The sequence below is a fragment of the Hydractinia symbiolongicarpus genome, chromosome 9, assembly GCF_029227915.1.
Source record: "Hydractinia symbiolongicarpus strain clone_291-10 chromosome 9, HSymV2.1, whole genome shotgun sequence".
NCBI classification, from domain to species: domain Eukaryota; kingdom Metazoa; phylum Cnidaria; class Hydrozoa; order Anthoathecata; family Hydractiniidae; genus Hydractinia; species Hydractinia symbiolongicarpus.
The window spans coordinates 8,246,528-8,264,760 of NC_079883.1; the positions used below are offsets into that span (position 1 = coordinate 8,246,528).

General features: G+C 40.3%; 1 protein-coding gene and 9 non-coding genes across 10 annotated transcripts; 4 read left to right on the top strand and 6 right to left on the bottom strand.

Annotated features, from left to right (window-relative positions):
* Positions 1 to 1,526: 1,526 nt before the first annotated feature.
* Positions 1,527 to 1,645, top strand: LOC130660139 (5S ribosomal RNA). Its single transcript, XR_008987340.1, has one exon. It is a non-coding gene; the product is annotated as a 5S ribosomal RNA (ribosomal RNA).
* A 350-nt stretch (positions 1,646 to 1,995) lies between these two features.
* Positions 1,996 to 2,160, bottom strand: LOC130659665 (U1 spliceosomal RNA). The gene has a single exon (XR_008986870.1). It is a non-coding gene; the product is annotated as a U1 spliceosomal RNA (small nuclear RNA).
* A 185-nt stretch (positions 2,161 to 2,345) lies between these two features.
* On the bottom strand, positions 2,346 to 2,537 carry LOC130660723 (U2 spliceosomal RNA). Its single transcript, XR_008987920.1, has one exon. It is a non-coding gene; the product is annotated as a U2 spliceosomal RNA (small nuclear RNA).
* A 4,865-nt stretch (positions 2,538 to 7,402) lies between these two features.
* Positions 7,403 to 7,521, top strand: LOC130660151 (5S ribosomal RNA). The gene has a single exon (XR_008987352.1). It is a non-coding gene; the product is annotated as a 5S ribosomal RNA (ribosomal RNA).
* Positions 7,522 to 7,871: 350 nt separating this feature from the next.
* LOC130659666 (U1 spliceosomal RNA) lies at positions 7,872 to 8,036 on the bottom strand. Its single transcript, XR_008986871.1, has one exon. It is a non-coding gene; the product is annotated as a U1 spliceosomal RNA (small nuclear RNA).
* LOC130656888 (histone H1-delta-like) lies at positions 8,029 to 10,092 on the top strand. The gene has a single exon (XM_057459830.1). The coding sequence runs from the start codon at positions 9,388 to 9,390 to the stop codon at positions 9,937 to 9,939; it is 552 nt and encodes a 183-aa protein (XP_057315813.1). The 5' UTR covers positions 8,029 to 9,387; the 3' UTR covers positions 9,940 to 10,092.
* Positions 8,222 to 8,413, bottom strand: LOC130660724 (U2 spliceosomal RNA). Its single transcript, XR_008987922.1, has one exon. It is a non-coding gene; the product is annotated as a U2 spliceosomal RNA (small nuclear RNA).
* Positions 10,093 to 13,278: 3,186 nt separating the features above from the next.
* Positions 13,279 to 13,397, top strand: LOC130660163 (5S ribosomal RNA). Its single transcript, XR_008987364.1, has one exon. It is a non-coding gene; the product is annotated as a 5S ribosomal RNA (ribosomal RNA).
* A 350-nt stretch (positions 13,398 to 13,747) lies between these two features.
* Positions 13,748 to 13,912, bottom strand: LOC130659668 (U1 spliceosomal RNA). Its single transcript, XR_008986872.1, has one exon. It is a non-coding gene; the product is annotated as a U1 spliceosomal RNA (small nuclear RNA).
* A 185-nt stretch (positions 13,913 to 14,097) lies between these two features.
* Positions 14,098 to 14,289, bottom strand: LOC130660725 (U2 spliceosomal RNA). Its single transcript, XR_008987923.1, has one exon. It is a non-coding gene; the product is annotated as a U2 spliceosomal RNA (small nuclear RNA).
* Between the last annotated feature and the right edge of the window lie 3,944 nt (positions 14,290 to 18,233).

An 18,233-nucleotide genomic window follows, 5' to 3' on the forward strand; every position in this document is an offset into this window, starting at 1 on the left:
AAGCTGGGTTAAGTTAAATGTAAGCAATAACATGGATCAATGTACTTGTCTTTTCTGCAAGTACAGCTAATAATACGTATGAAAAGTGAAGCTAATCCACACACACACATGGGGAAGTATTTTAAATGTAGGCTAGTGTTCTTAAGCACATTATTTAGAAGTTTTATTAACTTCGGTTAACTTGTAGTGACGCCAAGTAAATGTTTTTTTAAAGATGTGTGGTCTTAAAAAAGACCGTTTGTGTTTGGTAGACGTTGGTTTACTTGCTGCTTGTGTATTTTGTGACGGCTTTTGTTCCTTCACTGACTGCGTGTTTTGCAAGTTCTCCAGGCAAGAGAAGACGTACTGCGGTTTGAATTTCACGAGAAGAGATGGTCGACTTTTTGTTTTGAAGAGCCAAACGCGAAGCTTCGGAAGCAATGCGCTCAAAGATGTCGTTGACAAATGAGTTCATGATGCTCATAGCTTTGCTTGAAACTCCGACATCTGGGTGAACTTGTTTCAAAACATTGTAGATGTAAATAGCATAACTTTCCTTTCTCTTTCTCTTGCGTTTCTTTTCACCAGTTCCACCAATCTTTCCTCCTTTTTTGCCGGCTCTTTTTTCACCTTTCTTGGCTACTTTAGGTGCCTGTTTTCCTCCTTTAGCTGCTGCGTCAGACATGGTTAAAAATTTTTGCTACTTAACTTGTAAATAAGCATTAAACTGCAAGTCAAAACTTTTTGTTTATAAGTAAAAAAATCGGATCGAATTCGATCCGAAAACGCCGATACGCAATTTAATTGGTTAAAAAAAAAATCTTTTGTTTAATACTTAATTATGATTGGTTAAAAAAACATGATTTCGATCCTATTTTTATGATGAAAAAACGAGTAAAGTTTATTTCGTTAACACTTACGTTAAATATTCGTACGTTTTTGTATTAACTTACAAATCAAATCGCAGTTATGTCTGGACGTGGAAAAGGTGGAAAAGCTAAGGCTAAAGCCAAGACAAGATCCTCAAGAGCTGGACTTCAATTTCCAGTCGGTAGAGTGCATAGATTCCTTCGTAGAGGGCACTATGCTAACCGAATTGGATCTGGAGCACCAGTTTACTTAGCAGCCGTCTTGGAATATTTATCTGCTGAGATATTGGAGTTGGCTGGTAACGCAGCAAGAGACAACAAAAAAGCTAGGATTATTCCAAGACATTTACAATTGGCTGTTCGTAATGATGAAGAATTAAACAAACTTTTGAGCGGTGTAACCATTGCAGCTGGTGGTGTTTTGCCAAACATTCAAGCTGTCTTACTCCCAAAGAAGAACGACAAAGGACAGAAGAAGTAAACCGCTACACTCAGAAAACAACGGCTATTTTTATAGCCACACATCTTTAAAAAAACATTGTTTTTTTCACAAAACTATAACCTTAAAGTCTAATAGATAATCCATGCATACGCCTTGTCCTAAGTAACTCAAAGAAATTAAATAAAAAAATTTGATCACAACGTCAAAATAAATTGCACGTATTTGCCCCTACTAATGTCTACGGCCATACCACGATGAACACACCCGTTCTCGTCTGATCACGGAAGTTAAGCATCGTCGGGCCGGGATAGTACTTGGATGGGGGACCGCCTGGGAACTCCCGGTGTCGTAGGCTTTTCATTTTCATTTGTTGCCTTTTCATTTCAATGGTGCTGTGATATATTTCTTGTTATAACAATTAAGGAACGTGGCGGTTGTTGAAAGTGTTTCCTATGACATTTTCCTACGACATTTTCAGGTGATAGTACGAGAAAAAAGAGCTTTCAAATGCATACAAACGCGATCTATTGCCGATCATCCAATAACCCTGACGGAATGGCAAATAAAATAAAATTCCGCCGCCTTCCGAGGACTTATATCGCAATCACGTTTCGTAACAGCCAAGCGAGGTTTTACCTTAGCGTTTAAGTCACCACCGACATTTGGCCGCGCAACTTTTCTAAGCTCATTCATTTTGACTTAAGGAGGGGGCGAGCGCGGACGCAGGCCCCCACTACCAGAAATTGTACGGTCGAGTTACTGACGTTTGCAGTAATCGCAGAGGTCAGCCCAAGCGTAGTGCAATGCAAGAGCCTCACTCTGGAAGAAAACCCTCATTGATCAGTCTTTACTTCCCCGTCAGGTAAGTATGAGTTGGAACTGCACCGTAGCATGAGGGTACCCTTCAAAGTTTGTTAATGCTTGTGGCTTGAGTGTGTTATAAACTGCCGTGTCGCGGGGCATAGGCTGTATTCTCCCCCAGTGTACGCGTTTTGTTCCCGCCGTAGACTATGCAGAGTGCCGTCGGAAAGAGGACTGCTATTATTCTTTTATTGCTTATGTGGGCCGCCATCGGTAATAGTGCAACACCAAGGCAACCCGTGGTCACGGCGTGAATGAATCCACCTCCATGACCCAAGGCCAAAAATCAGATTAATATACTGACCATTCAGAGAATGGCCTACCAGATATTAAACTGATAAGAACAGATACTACACTTGATCTTAGCCATTAGGCCGAGAAGCGATAAAGAACAAGCGTTGCCATGATAGGCATCGTCCACACACCGTAACTGCTTGTGGAGCATGTCACGTTACTGTAAAGCTTACAACTGTCACCGCGTACGGATGGACGGCGACATAGTAAAAATCACGGCTGTTGATTTAGCCGTAGGATGGAGAGCGACTGTAGCGAGTGGATGGTAACTTACATGAATGCTAACAAAGGCGACGATACTAAGTGCGTGATATTACTTTCCAATATGACTGCGTACATTCCGTTTATCAACGCATTACGCCAGAACGTGCGCGCGCGTTACACAGTAGACCATGCAGCCGAAATGCGACAGTGCGACCCTGCCAGGAGTCGAACCTGGAATCCCCTGATTCGTAGTCAGATGCCTTATCCATTGGGCCACAGGGCGATGCTTATGACTTCGCCCCATCGTTATTTTGGCTTGCGCATTCGTTTTACTTACGACAGAATTCTTCGTGTTTGTAGCCATGAAAGAAAGGGACTTCTGTGAGTGAATTTTTTTACTGTGGTCTAATAAAAAAGTCGAAACGCAGTGCCCAATATATGAATTGCTCCTAATAGCCGGAAACAGGCCGTGTCGATGATGTAGGCCGACATACGCAACGCAAACCAAAGAACGCTTTATGAAAATCCTAACACGGGCGCGGAAGAAGCCCAAATTAACAGAGTAGATGTAATGCTGAAGACCTCAAACTCCAGCAGCTTCTCTTTCAGACTATTGCGTCGTGCTACAAATAAAAATTAACATGCTTTCGCATAGTCGCGGCTCCCAAAACGGACATTATACGATGTACAGAAACACACATTTCTGTTTTCGCGCCAAATCAATTCCCGGGAGTGGTACTTTTACGTCCGCATACTTCGCACCGTCTTAAATTATATCTCATTTACACGGTAATGTTTAGTATACTTCTACTGTGATAACAAGCATCGTTTATCGTTGGATTGTTGTAAGAAAACATTAAAAATGAGTGAAGCAGCTTCTCCAAAGAAAATCGCACCCAAGAAGAAACCTGCTGCAAAGAAGACAGCTGATCACCCTAAATATGTGGACATGATCAAGGCTGCTATCGCTACCCTAAAGGAACGCGGTGGTTCATCTCGCCAAGCTATTACAAAATATATTCATGCAAATTACAAAGTTGCTGAAAACTCAGATCATCATCTGAAAATGGCTCTTAAACGAGGAGTAACATCAGGCGATTTGATTCAAACTAAAGGCACTGGTGCTTCTGGATCATTCAAGCTAGGTCAGGTAAAAAAAGAAAAACCTAAGAAAAAGGCCGCAGCAAAAAAGCCAACGGCAAAGAAGCCTACTGCAAAGAAAAGTACACCAAAAAAGAAGCCAGCAAAGAAGAGCACGCCAAAGAAAGCAGCAAAGAAGCCTGCCACAAAGAAAGCCTCGGCTAAGAAACCAGCAGCTAAGAAACCCACAAAGAAGCCTGTTGCTAAAAAACCTGCAGCAAAGAAGGTCAAAAAGACTCCCAAAAAGGCAGCAAAGAAGACCGCAAAAAAATAATTTGTGTGTATCTGGCTATTACATTAACAAACGGCTATTTTTATAGCCACACATTTACAAAAAAACATTATCTTGGTACAAAGTTAAACTTGTTTAAGTCACTTAAACAGTTAAAAAAGAGTAATTTTAAGATTAGATTCCCTAAGTTTAAGTATTTTCGTTTTTAAATTTCTTATTTTCTTGCTTTTACTTTTCTTGCCCTTCATATTTTTAACATTGTCAAACTTTATGTAGCATAAAATTTTTATGTAGCATAAAATTTAAACAGAAAGCAGAACAAAGTTTGATATAAAAAGCTAGCCGTAATATTTTTTATGGATGTGTGGCTATAAAAATAGCCGTTTTTTGTTTGGTAAGATGCTTAGGCACGTTCCCCACGAATTCTTCTTGCCAACTGGATGTCTTTAGGCATGATTGTAACTCGTTTTGCGTGAATGGCACACAAGTTAGTATCCTCGAACAAGCCAACAAGGTACGCTTCAGAAGCCTCTTGCAGAGCCATAACGGCTGTGCTCTGGAATCGCAGATCTGTTTTGAAGTCCTGAGCAATTTCTCGCACAAGACGCTGGAAAGGCAACTTGCGGATCAAGAGCTCGGTTGACTTCTGGTATCTTCTGATTTCTCTGAGAGCAACTGTACCAGGTCTGTAACGATGTGGTTTTTTCACTCCTCCAGTAGCTGGTGCGCTTTTCCTCGCAGCTTTAGTGGCGAGTTGTTTTCGTGGAGCCTTTCCTCCAGTAGATTTACGTGCAGTTTGCTTTGTACGAGCCATATTTTAAGAAGTCGATGTAGTACGGATACACAAGACGGTCTAAAATGCACTATCGCGCCAAAGTTTTATTTCTCATATTGATTGACAGCTAAGGTTCAAAACAAACCATTTGATTGGTGCTAAGAAAGTAATTTCTGATTGGCTGCATAATGACATTACGCTCATTACTTTAACATTTTTATAAAATCTGTGTTTTTTGGCTACGGGAAAACGGCTGTATCTTCTGATACACAAAAGCTTTTGACTTTTTTTTTTTTTAGTAAGTAGCAGAAGGTTTGGCGAATTCCAACGATGCCAAATTTATTGCCTTACTGAAACATTAAGACCACGAATTTTTAAAAAAACTACAGTTTTACTTAAAAAAATGTACAAAATGTTCGGAACATTTTGTAATGACGCAACTCTATTGGTTAATTAGGGTGTTTCCACGAGCAGTAGGTAATTTTATGGCCTCTTTTTAAAGCTGTCTGAATTCTGTTAACTCAAACGTTGTTTTTGTACTCGTTCTGTACGCAACTATATCAATATGTCTGGACGCGGAAAAGGAGGTAAAGGATTGGGAAAAGGAGGTGCTAAACGTCACCGAAAAATTCTTCGTGATAACATTCAGGGAATCACAAAACCTGCTATTCGACGTCTTGCTCGACGAGGTGGTGTCAAACGTATCTCTGGCCTTATCTATGAGGAAACCAGAGGTGTACTGAAGGTTTTCTTAGAGAATGTTATTCGTGATGCTGTAACCTACACAGAGCACGCTAAACGCAAGACCGTTACCGCTATGGATGTTGTTTATGCCTTAAAACGTCAAGGAAGAACTCTTTACGGATTCGGAGGTTAAGCGTTGTCATTGCTCAACAAAAACGGCTATTTTTATAGCCACAAATCTTTTAAAACATTACTTTGTGCACGCTTCCAAATTACACAATGTGTAAAGTCTTGTCACAGTTACATTTATTGCTATACGATACTATGTCATATATGACACAAAAAAAATTTAGAAATACTTTGTAGGGTTAATTTGCCTGGGAGTGTTTCCGTGAAAAGCTGGGTTAAGTTAAATGTAAGCAATAACATGGATCAATGTACTTGTCTTTTCTGCAAGTACAGCTAATAATACGTATGAAAAGTGAAGCTAATCCACACACACACATGGGGAAGTATTTTAAATGTAGGCTAGTGTTCTTAAGCACATTATTTAGAAGTTTTATTAACTTCGGTTAACTTGTAGTGACGCCAAGTAAATGTTTTTTTAAAGATGTGTGGTCTTAAAAAAGACCGTTTGTGTTTGGTAGACGTTGGTTTACTTGCTGCTTGTGTATTTTGTGACGGCTTTTGTTCCTTCACTGACTGCGTGTTTTGCAAGTTCTCCAGGCAAGAGAAGACGTACTGCGGTTTGAATTTCACGAGAAGAGATGGTCGACTTTTTGTTTTGAAGAGCCAAACGCGAAGCTTCGGAAGCAATGCGCTCAAAGATGTCGTTGACAAATGAGTTCATGATGCTCATAGCTTTGCTTGAAACTCCGACATCTGGGTGAACTTGTTTCAAAACATTGTAGATGTAAATAGCATAACTTTCCTTTCTCTTTCTCTTGCGTTTCTTTTCACCAGTTCCACCAATCTTTCCTCCTTTTTTGCCGGCTCTTTTTTCACCTTTCTTGGCTACTTTAGGTGCCTGTTTTCCTCCTTTAGCTGCTGCGTCAGACATGGTTAAAAATTTTTGCTACTTAACTTGTAAATAAGCATTAAACTGCAAGTCAAAACTTTTTGTTTATAAGTAAAAAAATCGGATCGAATTCGATCCGAAAACGCCGATACGCAATTTAATTGGTTAAAAAAAAAATCTTTTGTTTAATACTTAATTATGATTGGTTAAAAAAACATGATTTCGATCCTATTTTTATGATGAAAAAACGAGTAAAGTTTATTTCGTTAACACTTACGTTAAATATTCGTACGTTTTTGTATTAACTTACAAATCAAATCGCAGTTATGTCTGGACGTGGAAAAGGTGGAAAAGCTAAGGCTAAAGCCAAGACAAGATCCTCAAGAGCTGGACTTCAATTTCCAGTCGGTAGAGTGCATAGATTCCTTCGTAGAGGGCACTATGCTAACCGAATTGGATCTGGAGCACCAGTTTACTTAGCAGCCGTCTTGGAATATTTATCTGCTGAGATATTGGAGTTGGCTGGTAACGCAGCAAGAGACAACAAAAAAGCTAGGATTATTCCAAGACATTTACAATTGGCTGTTCGTAATGATGAAGAATTAAACAAACTTTTGAGCGGTGTAACCATTGCAGCTGGTGGTGTTTTGCCAAACATTCAAGCTGTCTTACTCCCAAAGAAGAACGACAAAGGACAGAAGAAGTAAACCGCTACACTCAGAAAACAACGGCTATTTTTATAGCCACACATCTTTAAAAAAACATTGTTTTTTTCACAAAACTATAACCTTAAAGTCTAATAGATAATCCATGCATACGCCTTGTCCTAAGTAACTCAAAGAAATTAAATAAAAAAATTTGATCACAACGTCAAAATAAATTGCACGTATTTGCCCCTACTAATGTCTACGGCCATACCACGATGAACACACCCGTTCTCGTCTGATCACGGAAGTTAAGCATCGTCGGGCCGGGATAGTACTTGGATGGGGGACCGCCTGGGAACTCCCGGTGTCGTAGGCTTTTCATTTTCATTTGTTGCCTTTTCATTTCAATGGTGCTGTGATATATTTCTTGTTATAACAATTAAGGAACGTGGCGGTTGTTGAAAGTGTTTCCTATGACATTTTCCTACGACATTTTCAGGTGATAGTACGAGAAAAAAGAGCTTTCAAATGCATACAAACTCGATCTATTGCCGATCATCCAATAACCCTGACGGAATGGCAAATAAAATAAAATTCCGCCGCCTTCCGAGGACTTATATCGCAATCACGTTTCGTAACAGCCAAGCGAGGTTTTACCTTAGCGTTTAAGTCACCACCGACATTTGGCCGCGCAACTTTTCTAAGCTCATTCATTTTGACTTAAGGAGGGGGCGAGCGCGGACGCAGGCCCCCACTACCAGAAATTGTACGGTCGAGTTACTGACGTTTGCAGTAATCGCAGAGGTCAGCCCAAGCGTAGTGCAATGCAAGAGCCTCACTCTGGAAGAAAACCCTCATTGATCAGTCTTTACTTCCCCGTCAGGTAAGTATGAGTTGGAACTGCACCGTAGCATGAGGGTACCCTTCAAAGTTTGTTAATGCTTGTGGCTTGAGTGTGTTATAAACTGCCGTGTCGCGGGGCATAGGCTGTATTCTCCCCCAGTGTACGCGTTTTGTTCCCGCCGTAGACTATGCAGAGTGCCGTCGGAAAGAGGACTGCTATTATTCTTTTATTGCTTATGTGGGCCGCCATCGGTAATAGTGCAACACCAAGGCAACCCGTGGTCACGGCGTGAATGAATCCACCTCCATGACCCAAGGCCAAAAATCAGATTAATATACTGACCATTCAGAGAATGGCCTACCAGATATTAAACTGATAAGAACAGATACTACACTTGATCTTAGCCATTAGGCCGAGAAGCGATAAAGAACAAGCGTTGCCATGATAGGCATCGTCCACACACCGTAACTGCTTGTGGAGCATGTCACGTTACTGTAAAGCTTACAACTGTCACCGCGTACGGATGGACGGCGACATAGTAAAAATCACGGCTGTTGATTTAGCCGTAGGATGGAGAGCGACTGTAGCGAGTGGATGGTAACTTACATGAATGCTAACAAAGGCGACGATACTAAGTGCGTGATATTACTTTCCAATATGACTGCGTACATTCCGTTTATCAACGCATTACGCCAGAACGTGCGCGCGCGTTACACAGTAGACCATGCAGCCGAAATGCGACAGTGCGACCCTGCCAGGAGTCGAACCTGGAATCCCCTGATTCGTAGTCAGATGCCTTATCCATTGGGCCACAGGGCGATGCTTATGACTTCGCCCCATCGTTATTTTGGCTTGCGCATTCGTTTTACTTACGACAGAATTCTTCGTGTTTGTAGCCATGAAAGAAAGGGACTTCTGTGAGTGAATTTTTTTACTGTGGTCTAATAAAAAAGTCGAAACGCAGTGCCCAATATATGAATTGCTCCTAATAGCCGGAAACAGGCCGTGTCGATGATGTAGGCCGACATACGCAACGCAAACCAAAGAACGCTTTATGAAAATCCTAACACGGGCGCGGAAGAAGCCCAAATTAACAGAGTAGATGTAATGCTGAAGACCTCAAACTCCAGCAGCTTCTCTTTCAGACTATTGCGTCGTGCTACAAATAAAAATTAACATGCTTTCGCATAGTCGCGGCTCCCAAAACGGACATTATACGATGTACAGAAACACACATTTCTGTTTTCGCGCCAAATCAATTCCCGGGAGTGGTACTTTTACGTCCGCATACTTCGCACCGTCTTAAATTATATCTCATTTACACGGTAATGTTTAGTATACTTCTACTGTGATAACAAGCATCGTTTATCGTTGGATTGTTGTAAGAAAACATTAAAAATGAGTGAAGCAGCTTCTCCAAAGAAAATCGCACCCAAGAAGAAACCTGCTGCAAAGAAGACAGCTGATCACCCTAAATATGTGGACATGATCAAGGCTGCTATCGCTACCCTAAAGGAACGCGGTGGTTCATCTCGCCAAGCTATTACAAAATATATTCATGCAAATTACAAAGTTGCTGAAAACTCAGATCATCATCTGAAAATGGCTCTTAAACGAGGAGTAACATCAGGCGATTTGATTCAAACTAAAGGCACTGGTGCTTCTGGATCATTCAAGCTAGGTCAGGTAAAAAAAGAAAAACCTAAGAAAAAGGCCGCAGCAAAAAATCCAACGGCAAAGAAGCCTACTGCAAAGAAAAGTACACCAAAAAAGAAGCCAGCAAAGAAGAGCACGCCAAAGAAAGCAGCAAAGAAGCCTGCCACAAAGAAAGCCTCGGCTAAGAAACCAGCAGCTAAGAAACCCACAAAGAAGCCTGTTGCTAAAAAACCTGCAGCAAAGAAGGTCAAAAAGACTCCCAAAAAGGCAGCAAAGAAGACCGCAAAAAAATAATTTGTGTGTATCTGGCTATTACATTAACAAACGGCTATTTTTATAGCCACACATTTACAAAAAAACATTATCTTGGTACAAAGTTAAACTTGTTTAAGTCACTTAAACAGTTAAAAAAGAGTAATTTTAAGATTAGATTCCCTAAGTTTAAGTATTTTCGTTTTTAAATTTCTTATTTTCTTGCTTTTACTTTTCTTGCCCTTCATATTTTTAACATTGTCAAACTTTATGTAGCATAAAATTTTTATGTAGCATAAAATTTAAACAGAAAGCAGAACAAAGTTTGATATAAAAAGCTAGCCGTAATATTTTTTATGGATGTGTGGCTATAAAAATAGCCGTTTTTTGTTTGGTAAGATGCTTAGGCACGTTCCCCACGAATTCTTCTTGCCAACTGGATGTCTTTAGGCATGATTGTAACTCGTTTTGCGTGAATGGCACACAAGTTAGTATCCTCGAACAAGCCAACAAGGTACGCTTCAGAAGCCTCTTGCAGAGCCATAACGGCTGTGCTCTGGAATCGCAGATCTGTTTTGAAGTCCTGAGCAATTTCTCGCACAAGACGCTGGAAAGGCAACTTGCGGATCAAGAGCTCGGTTGACTTCTGGTATCTTCTGATTTCTCTGAGAGCAACTGTACCAGGTCTGTAACGATGTGGTTTTTTCACTCCTCCAGTAGCTGGTGCGCTTTTCCTCGCAGCTTTAGTGGCGAGTTGTTTTCGTGGAGCCTTTCCTCCAGTAGATTTACGTGCAGTTTGCTTTGTACGAGCCATATTTTAAGAAGTCGATGTAGTACGGATACACAAGACGGTCTAAAATGCACTATCGCGCCAAAGTTTTATTTCTCATATTGATTGACAGCTAAGGTTCAAAACAAACCATTTGATTGGTGCTAAGAAAGTAATTTCTGATTGGCTGCATAATGACATTACGCTCATTACTTTAACATTTTTATAAAATCTGTGTTTTTTGGCTACGGGAAAACGGCTGTATCTTCTGATACACAAAAGCTTTTGACTTTTTTTTTTTTTAGTAAGTAGCAGAAGGTTTGGCGAATTCCAACGATGCCAAATTTATTGCCTTACTGAAACATTAAGACCACGAATTTTTAAAAAAACTACAGTTTTACTTAAAAAAATGTACAAAATGTTCGGAACATTTTGTAATGACGCAACTCTATTGGTTAATTAGGGTGTTTCCACGAGCAGTAGGTAATTTTATGGCCTCTTTTTAAAGCTGTCTGAATTCTGTTAACTCAAACGTTGTTTTTGTACTCGTTCTGTACGCAACTATATCAATATGTCTGGACGCGGAAAAGGAGGTAAAGGATTGGGAAAAGGAGGTGCTAAACGTCACCGAAAAATTCTTCGTGATAACATTCAGGGAATCACAAAACCTGCTATTCGACGTCTTGCTCGACGAGGTGGTGTCAAACGTATCTCTGGCCTTATCTATGAGGAAACCAGAGGTGTACTGAAGGTTTTCTTAGAGAATGTTATTCGTGATGCTGTAACCTACACAGAGCACGCTAAACGCAAGACCGTTACCGCTATGGATGTTGTTTATGCCTTAAAACGTCAAGGAAGAACTCTTTACGGATTCGGAGGTTAAGCGTTGTCATTGCTCAACAAAAACGGCTATTTTTATAGCCACAAATCTTTTAAAACATTACTTTGTGCACGCTTCCAAATTACACAATGTGTAAAGTCTTGTCACAGTTACATTTATTGCTATACGATACTATGTCATATATGACACAAAAAAAATTTAGAAATACTTTGTAGGGTTAATTTGCCTGGGAGTGTTTCCGTGAAAAGCTGGGTTAAGTTAAATGTAAGCAATAACATGGATCAATGTACTTGTCTTTTCTGCAAGTACAGCTAATAATACGTATGAAAAGTGAAGCTAATCCACACACACACATGGGGAAGTATTTTAAATGTAGGCTAGTGTTCTTAAGCACATTATTTAGAAGTTTTATTAACTTCGGTTAACTTGTAGTGACGCCAAGTAAATGTTTTTTTAAAGATGTGTGGTCTTAAAAAAGACCGTTTGTGTTTGGTAGACGTTGGTTTACTTGCTGCTTGTGTATTTTGTGACGGCTTTTGTTCCTTCACTGACTGCGTGTTTTGCAAGTTCTCCAGGCAAGAGAAGACGTACTGCGGTTTGAATTTCACGAGAAGAGATGGTCGACTTTTTGTTTTGAAGAGCCAAACGCGAAGCTTCGGAAGCAATGCGCTCAAAGATGTCGTTGACAAATGAGTTCATGATGCTCATAGCTTTGCTTGAAACTCCGACATCTGGGTGAACTTGTTTCAAAACATTGTAGATGTAAATAGCATAACTTTCCTTTCTCTTTCTCTTGCGTTTCTTTTCACCAGTTCCACCAATCTTTCCTCCTTTTTTGCCGGCTCTTTTTTCACCTTTCTTGGCTACTTTAGGTGCCTGTTTTCCTCCTTTAGCTGCTGCGTCAGACATGGTTAAAAATTTTTGCTACTTAACTTGTAAATAAGCATTAAACTGCAAGTCAAAACTTTTTGTTTATAAGTAAAAAAATCGGATCGAATTCGATCCGAAAACGCCGATACGCAATTTAATTGGTTAAAAAAAAAATCTTTTGTTTAATACTTAATTATGATTGGTTAAAAAAACATGATTTCGATCCTATTTTTATGATGAAAAAACGAGTAAAGTTTATTTCGTTAACACTTACGTTAAATATTCGTACGTTTTTGTATTAACTTACAAATCAAATCGCAGTTATGTCTGGACGTGGAAAAGGTGGAAAAGCTAAGGCTAAAGCCAAGACAAGATCCTCAAGAGCTGGACTTCAATTTCCAGTCGGTAGAGTGCATAGATTCCTTCGTAGAGGGCACTATGCTAACCGAATTGGATCTGGAGCACCAGTTTACTTAGCAGCCGTCTTGGAATATTTATCTGCTGAGATATTGGAGTTGGCTGGTAACGCAGCAAGAGACAACAAAAAAGCTAGGATTATTCCAAGACATTTACAATTGGCTGTTCGTAATGATGAAGAATTAAACAAACTTTTGAGCGGTGTAACCATTGCAGCTGGTGGTGTTTTGCCAAACATTCAAGCTGTCTTACTCCCAAAGAAGAACGACAAAGGACAGAAGAAGTAAACCGCTACACTCAGAAAACAACGGCTATTTTTATAGCCACACATCTTTAAAAAAACATTGTTTTTTTCACAAAACTATAACCTTAAAGTCTAATAGATAATCCATGCATACGCCTTGTCCTAAGTAACTCAAAGAAATTAAATAAAAAAATTTGATCACAACGTCAAAATAAATTGCACGTATTTGCCCCTACTAATGTCTACGGCCATACCACGATGAACACACCCGTTCTCGTCTGATCACGGAAGTTAAGCATCGTCGGGCCGGGATAGTACTTGGATGGGGGACCGCCTGGGAACTCCCGGTGTCGTAGGCTTTTCATTTTCATTTGTTGCCTTTTCATTTCAATGGTGCTGTGATATATTTCTTGTTATAACAATTAAGGAACGTGGCGGTTGTTGAAAGTGTTTCCTATGACATTTTCCTACGACATTTTCAGGTGATAGTACGAGAAAAAAGAGCTTTCAAATGCATACAAACTCGATCTATTGCCGATCATCCAATAACCCTGACGGAATGGCAAATAAAATAAAATTCCGCCGCCTTCCGAGGACTTATATCGCAATCACGTTTCGTAACAGCCAAGCGAGGTTTTACCTTAGCGTTTAAGTCACCACCGACATTTGGCCGCGCAACTTTTCTAAGCTCATTCATTTTGACTTAAGGAGGGGGCGAGCGCGGACGCAGGCCCCCACTACCAGAAATTGTACGGTCGAGTTACTGACGTTTGCAGTAATCGCAGAGGTCAGCCCAAGCGTAGTGCAATGCAAGAGCCTCACTCTGGAAGAAAACCCTCATTGATCAGTCTTTACTTCCCCGTCAGGTAAGTATGAGTTGGAACTGCACCGTAGCATGAGGGTACCCTTCAAAGTTTGTTAATGCTTGTGGCTTGAGTGTGTTATAAACTGCCGTGTCGCGGGGCATAGGCTGTATTCTCCCCCAGTGTACGCGTTTTGTTCCCGCCGTAGACTATGCAGAGTGCCGTCGGAAAGAGGACTGCTATTATTCTTTTATTGCTTATGTGGGCCGCCATCGGTAATAGTGCAACACCAAGGCAACCCGTGGTCACGGCGTGAATGAATCCACCTCCATGACCCAAGGCCAAAAATCAGATTAATATACTGACCATTCAGAGAATGGCCTACCAGATATTAAACTGATAAGAACAGATACTACACTTGATCTTAGCCATTAGGCCGAGAAGCGATAAAGAACAAGCGTTGCCATGATAGGCATCGTCCACACACCGTAACTGCTTGTGGAGCATGTCACGTTACTGTAAAGCTTACAACTGTCACCGCGTACGGATGGACGGCGACATAGTAAAAATCACGGCTGTTGATTTAGCCGTAGGATGGAGAGCGACTGTAGCGAGTGGATGGTAACTTACATGAATGCTAACAAAGGCGACGATACTAAGTGCGTGATATTACTTTCCAATATGACTGCGTACATTCCGTTTATCAACGCATTACGCCAGAACGTGCGCGCGCGTTACACAGTAGACCATGCAGCCGAAATGCGACAGTGCGACCCTGCCAGGAGTCGAACCTGGAATCCCCTGATTCGTAGTCAGATGCCTTATCCATTGGGCCACAGGGCGATGCTTATGACTTCGCCCCATCGTTATTTTGGCTTGCGCATTCGTTTTACTTACGACAGAATTCTTCGTGTTTGTAGCCATGAAAGAAAGGGACTTCTGTGAGTGAATTTTTTTACTGTGGTCTAATAAAAAAGTCGAAACGCAGTGCCCAATATATGAATTGCTCCTAATAGCCGGAAACAGGCCGTGTCGATGATGTAGGCCGACATACGCAACGCAAACCAAAGAACGCTTTATGAAAATCCTAACACGGGCGCGGAAGAAGCCCAAATTAACAGAGTAGATGTAATGCTGAAGACCTCAAACTCCAGCAGCTTCTCTTTCAGACTATTGCGTCGTGCTACAAATAAAAATTAACATGCTTTCGCATAGTCGCGGCTCCCAAAACGGACATTATACGATGTACAGAAACACACATTTCTGTTTTCGCGCCAAATCAATTCCCGGGAGTGGTACTTTTACGTCCGCATACTTCGCACCGTCTTAAATTATATCTCATTTACACGGTAATGTTTAGTATACTTCTACTGTGATAACAAGCATCGTTTATCGTTGGATTGTTGTAAGAAAACATTAAAAATGAGTGAAGCAGCTTCTCCAAAGAAAATCGCACCCAAGAAGAAACCTGCTGCAAAGAAGACAGCTGATCACCCTAAATATGTGGACATGATCAAGGCTGCTATCGCTACCCTAAAGGAACGCGGTGGTTCATCTCGCCAAGCTATTACAAAATATATTCATGCAAATTACAAAGTTGCTGAAAACTCAGATCATCATCTGAAAATGGCTCTTAAACGAGGAGTAACATCAGGCGATTTGATTCAAACTAAAGGCACTGGTGCTTCTGGATCATTCAAGCTAGGTCAGGTAAAAAAAGAAAAACCTAAGAAAAAGGCCGCAGCAAAAAAGCCAACGGCAAAGAAGCCTACTGCAAAGAAAAGTACACCAAAAAAGAAGCCAGCAAAGAAGAGCACGCCAAAGAAAGCAGCAAAGAAGCCTGCCACAAAGAAAGCCTCGGCTAAGAAACCAGCAGCTAAGAAACCCACAAAGAAGCCTGTTGCTAAAAAACCTGCAGCAAAGAAGGTCAAAAAGACTCCCAAAAAGGCAGCAAAGAAGACCGCAAAAAAATAATTTGTGTGTATCTGGCTATTACATTAACAAACGGCTATTTTTATAGCCACACATTTACAAAAAAACATTATCTTGGTACAAAGTTAAACTTGTTTAAGTCACTTAAACAGTTAAAAAAGAGTAATTTTAAGATTAGATTCCCTAAGTTTAAGTATTTTCGTTTTTAAATTTCTTATTTTCTTGCTTTTACTTTTCTTGCCCTTCATATTTTTAACATTGTCAAACTTTATGTAGCATAAAATTTTTATGTAGCATAAAATTTAAACAGAAAGCAGAACAAAGTTTGATATAAAAAGCTAGCCGTAATATTTTTTATGGATGTGTGGCTATAAAAATAGCCGTTTTTTGTTTGGTAAGATGCTTAGGCACGTTCCCCACGAATTCTTCTTGCCAACTGGATGTCTTTAGGCATGATTGTAACTCGTTTTGCGTGAATGGCACACAAGTTAGTATCCTCGAACAAGCCAACAAGGTACGCTTCAGAAGCCTCTTGCAGAGCCATAACGGCTGTGCTCTGGAATCGCAGATCTGTTTTGAAGTCCTGAGCAATTTCTCGCACAAGACGCTGGAAAGGCAACTTGCGGATCAAGAGCTCGGTTGACTTCTGGTATCTTCTGATTTCTCTGAGAGCAACTGTACCAGGTCTGTAACGATGTGGTTTTTTCACTCCTCCAGTAGCTGGTGCGCTTTTCCTCGCAGCTTTAGTGGCGAGTTGTTTTCGTGGAGCCTTTCCTCCAGTAGATTTACGTGCAGTTTGCTTTGTACGAGCCATATTTTAAGAAGTCGATGTAGTACGGATACACAAGACGGTCTAAAATGCACTATCGCGCCAAAGTTTTATTTCTCATATTGATTGACAGCTAAGGTTCAAAACAAACCATTTGATTGGTGCTAAGAAAGTAATTTCTGATTGGCTGCATAATGACATTACGCTCATTACTTTAACATTTTTATAAAATCTGTGTTTTTTGGCTACGGGAAAACGGCTGTATCTTCTGATACACAAAAGCTTTTGACTTTTTTTTTTTTTAGTAAGTAGCAGAAGGTTTGGCGAATTCCAACGATGCCAAATTTATTGCCTTACTGAAACATTAAGACCACGAATTTTTAAAAAAACTACAGTTTTACTTAAAAAAATGTACAAAATGTTCGGAACATTTTGTAATGACGCAACTCTATTGGTTAATTAGGGTGTTTCCACGAGCAGTAGGTAATTTTATGGCCTCTTTTTAAAGCTGTCTGAATTCTGTTAACTCAAACGTTGTTTTTGTACTCGTTCTGTACGCAACTATATCAATATGTCTGGACGCGGAAAAGGAGGTAAAGGATTGGGAAAAGGAGGTGCTAAACGTCACCGAAAAATTCTTCGTGATAACATTCAGGGAATCACAAAACCTGCTATTCGACGTCTTGCTCGACGAGGTGGTGTCAAACGTATCTCTGGCCTTATCTATGAGGAAACCAGAGGTGTACTGAAGGTTTTCTTAGAGAATGTTATTCGTGATGCTGTAACCTACACAGAGCACGCTAAACGCAAGACCGTTACCGCTATGGATGTTGTTTATGCCTTAAAACGTCAAGGAAGAACTCTTTACGGATTCGGAGGTTAAGCGTTGTCATTGCTCAACAAAAACGGCTATTTTTATAGCCACAAATCTTTTAAAACATTACTTTGTGCACGCTTCCAAATTACACAATGTGTAAAGTCTTGTCACAGTTACATTTATTGCTATACGATACTATGTCATATATGACACAAAAAAAATTTAGAAATACTTTGTAGGGTTAATTTGCCTGGGAGTGTTTCCGTGAAAAGCTGGGTTAAGTTAAATGTAAGCAATAACATGGATCAATGTACTTGTCTTTTCTGCAAGTACAGCTAATAATACGTATGAAAAGTGAAGCTAATCCACACACACACATGGGGAAGTATTTTAAATGTAGGCTAGTGTTCTTAAGCACATTATTTAGAAGTTTTATTAACTTCGGTTAACTTGTAGTGACGCCAAGTAAATGTTTTTTTAAAGATGTGTGGTCTTAAAAAAGACCGTTTGTGTTTGGTAGACGTTGGTTTACTTGCTGCTTGTGTATTTTGTGACGGCTTTTGTTCCTTCACTGACTGCGTGTTTTGCAAGTTCTCCAGGCAAGAGAAGACGTACTGCGGTTTGAATTTCACGAGAAGAGATGGTCGACTTTTTGTTTTGAAGAGCCAAACGCGAAGCTTCGGAAGCAATGCGCTCAAAGATGTCGTTGACAAATGAGTTCATGATGCTCATAGCTTTGCTTGAAACTCCGACATCTGGGTGAACTTGTTTCAAAACATTGTAGATGTAAATAGCATAACTTTCCTTTCTCTTTCTCTTGCGTTTCTTTTCACCAGTTCCACCAATCTTTCCTCCTTTTTTGCCGGCTCTTTTT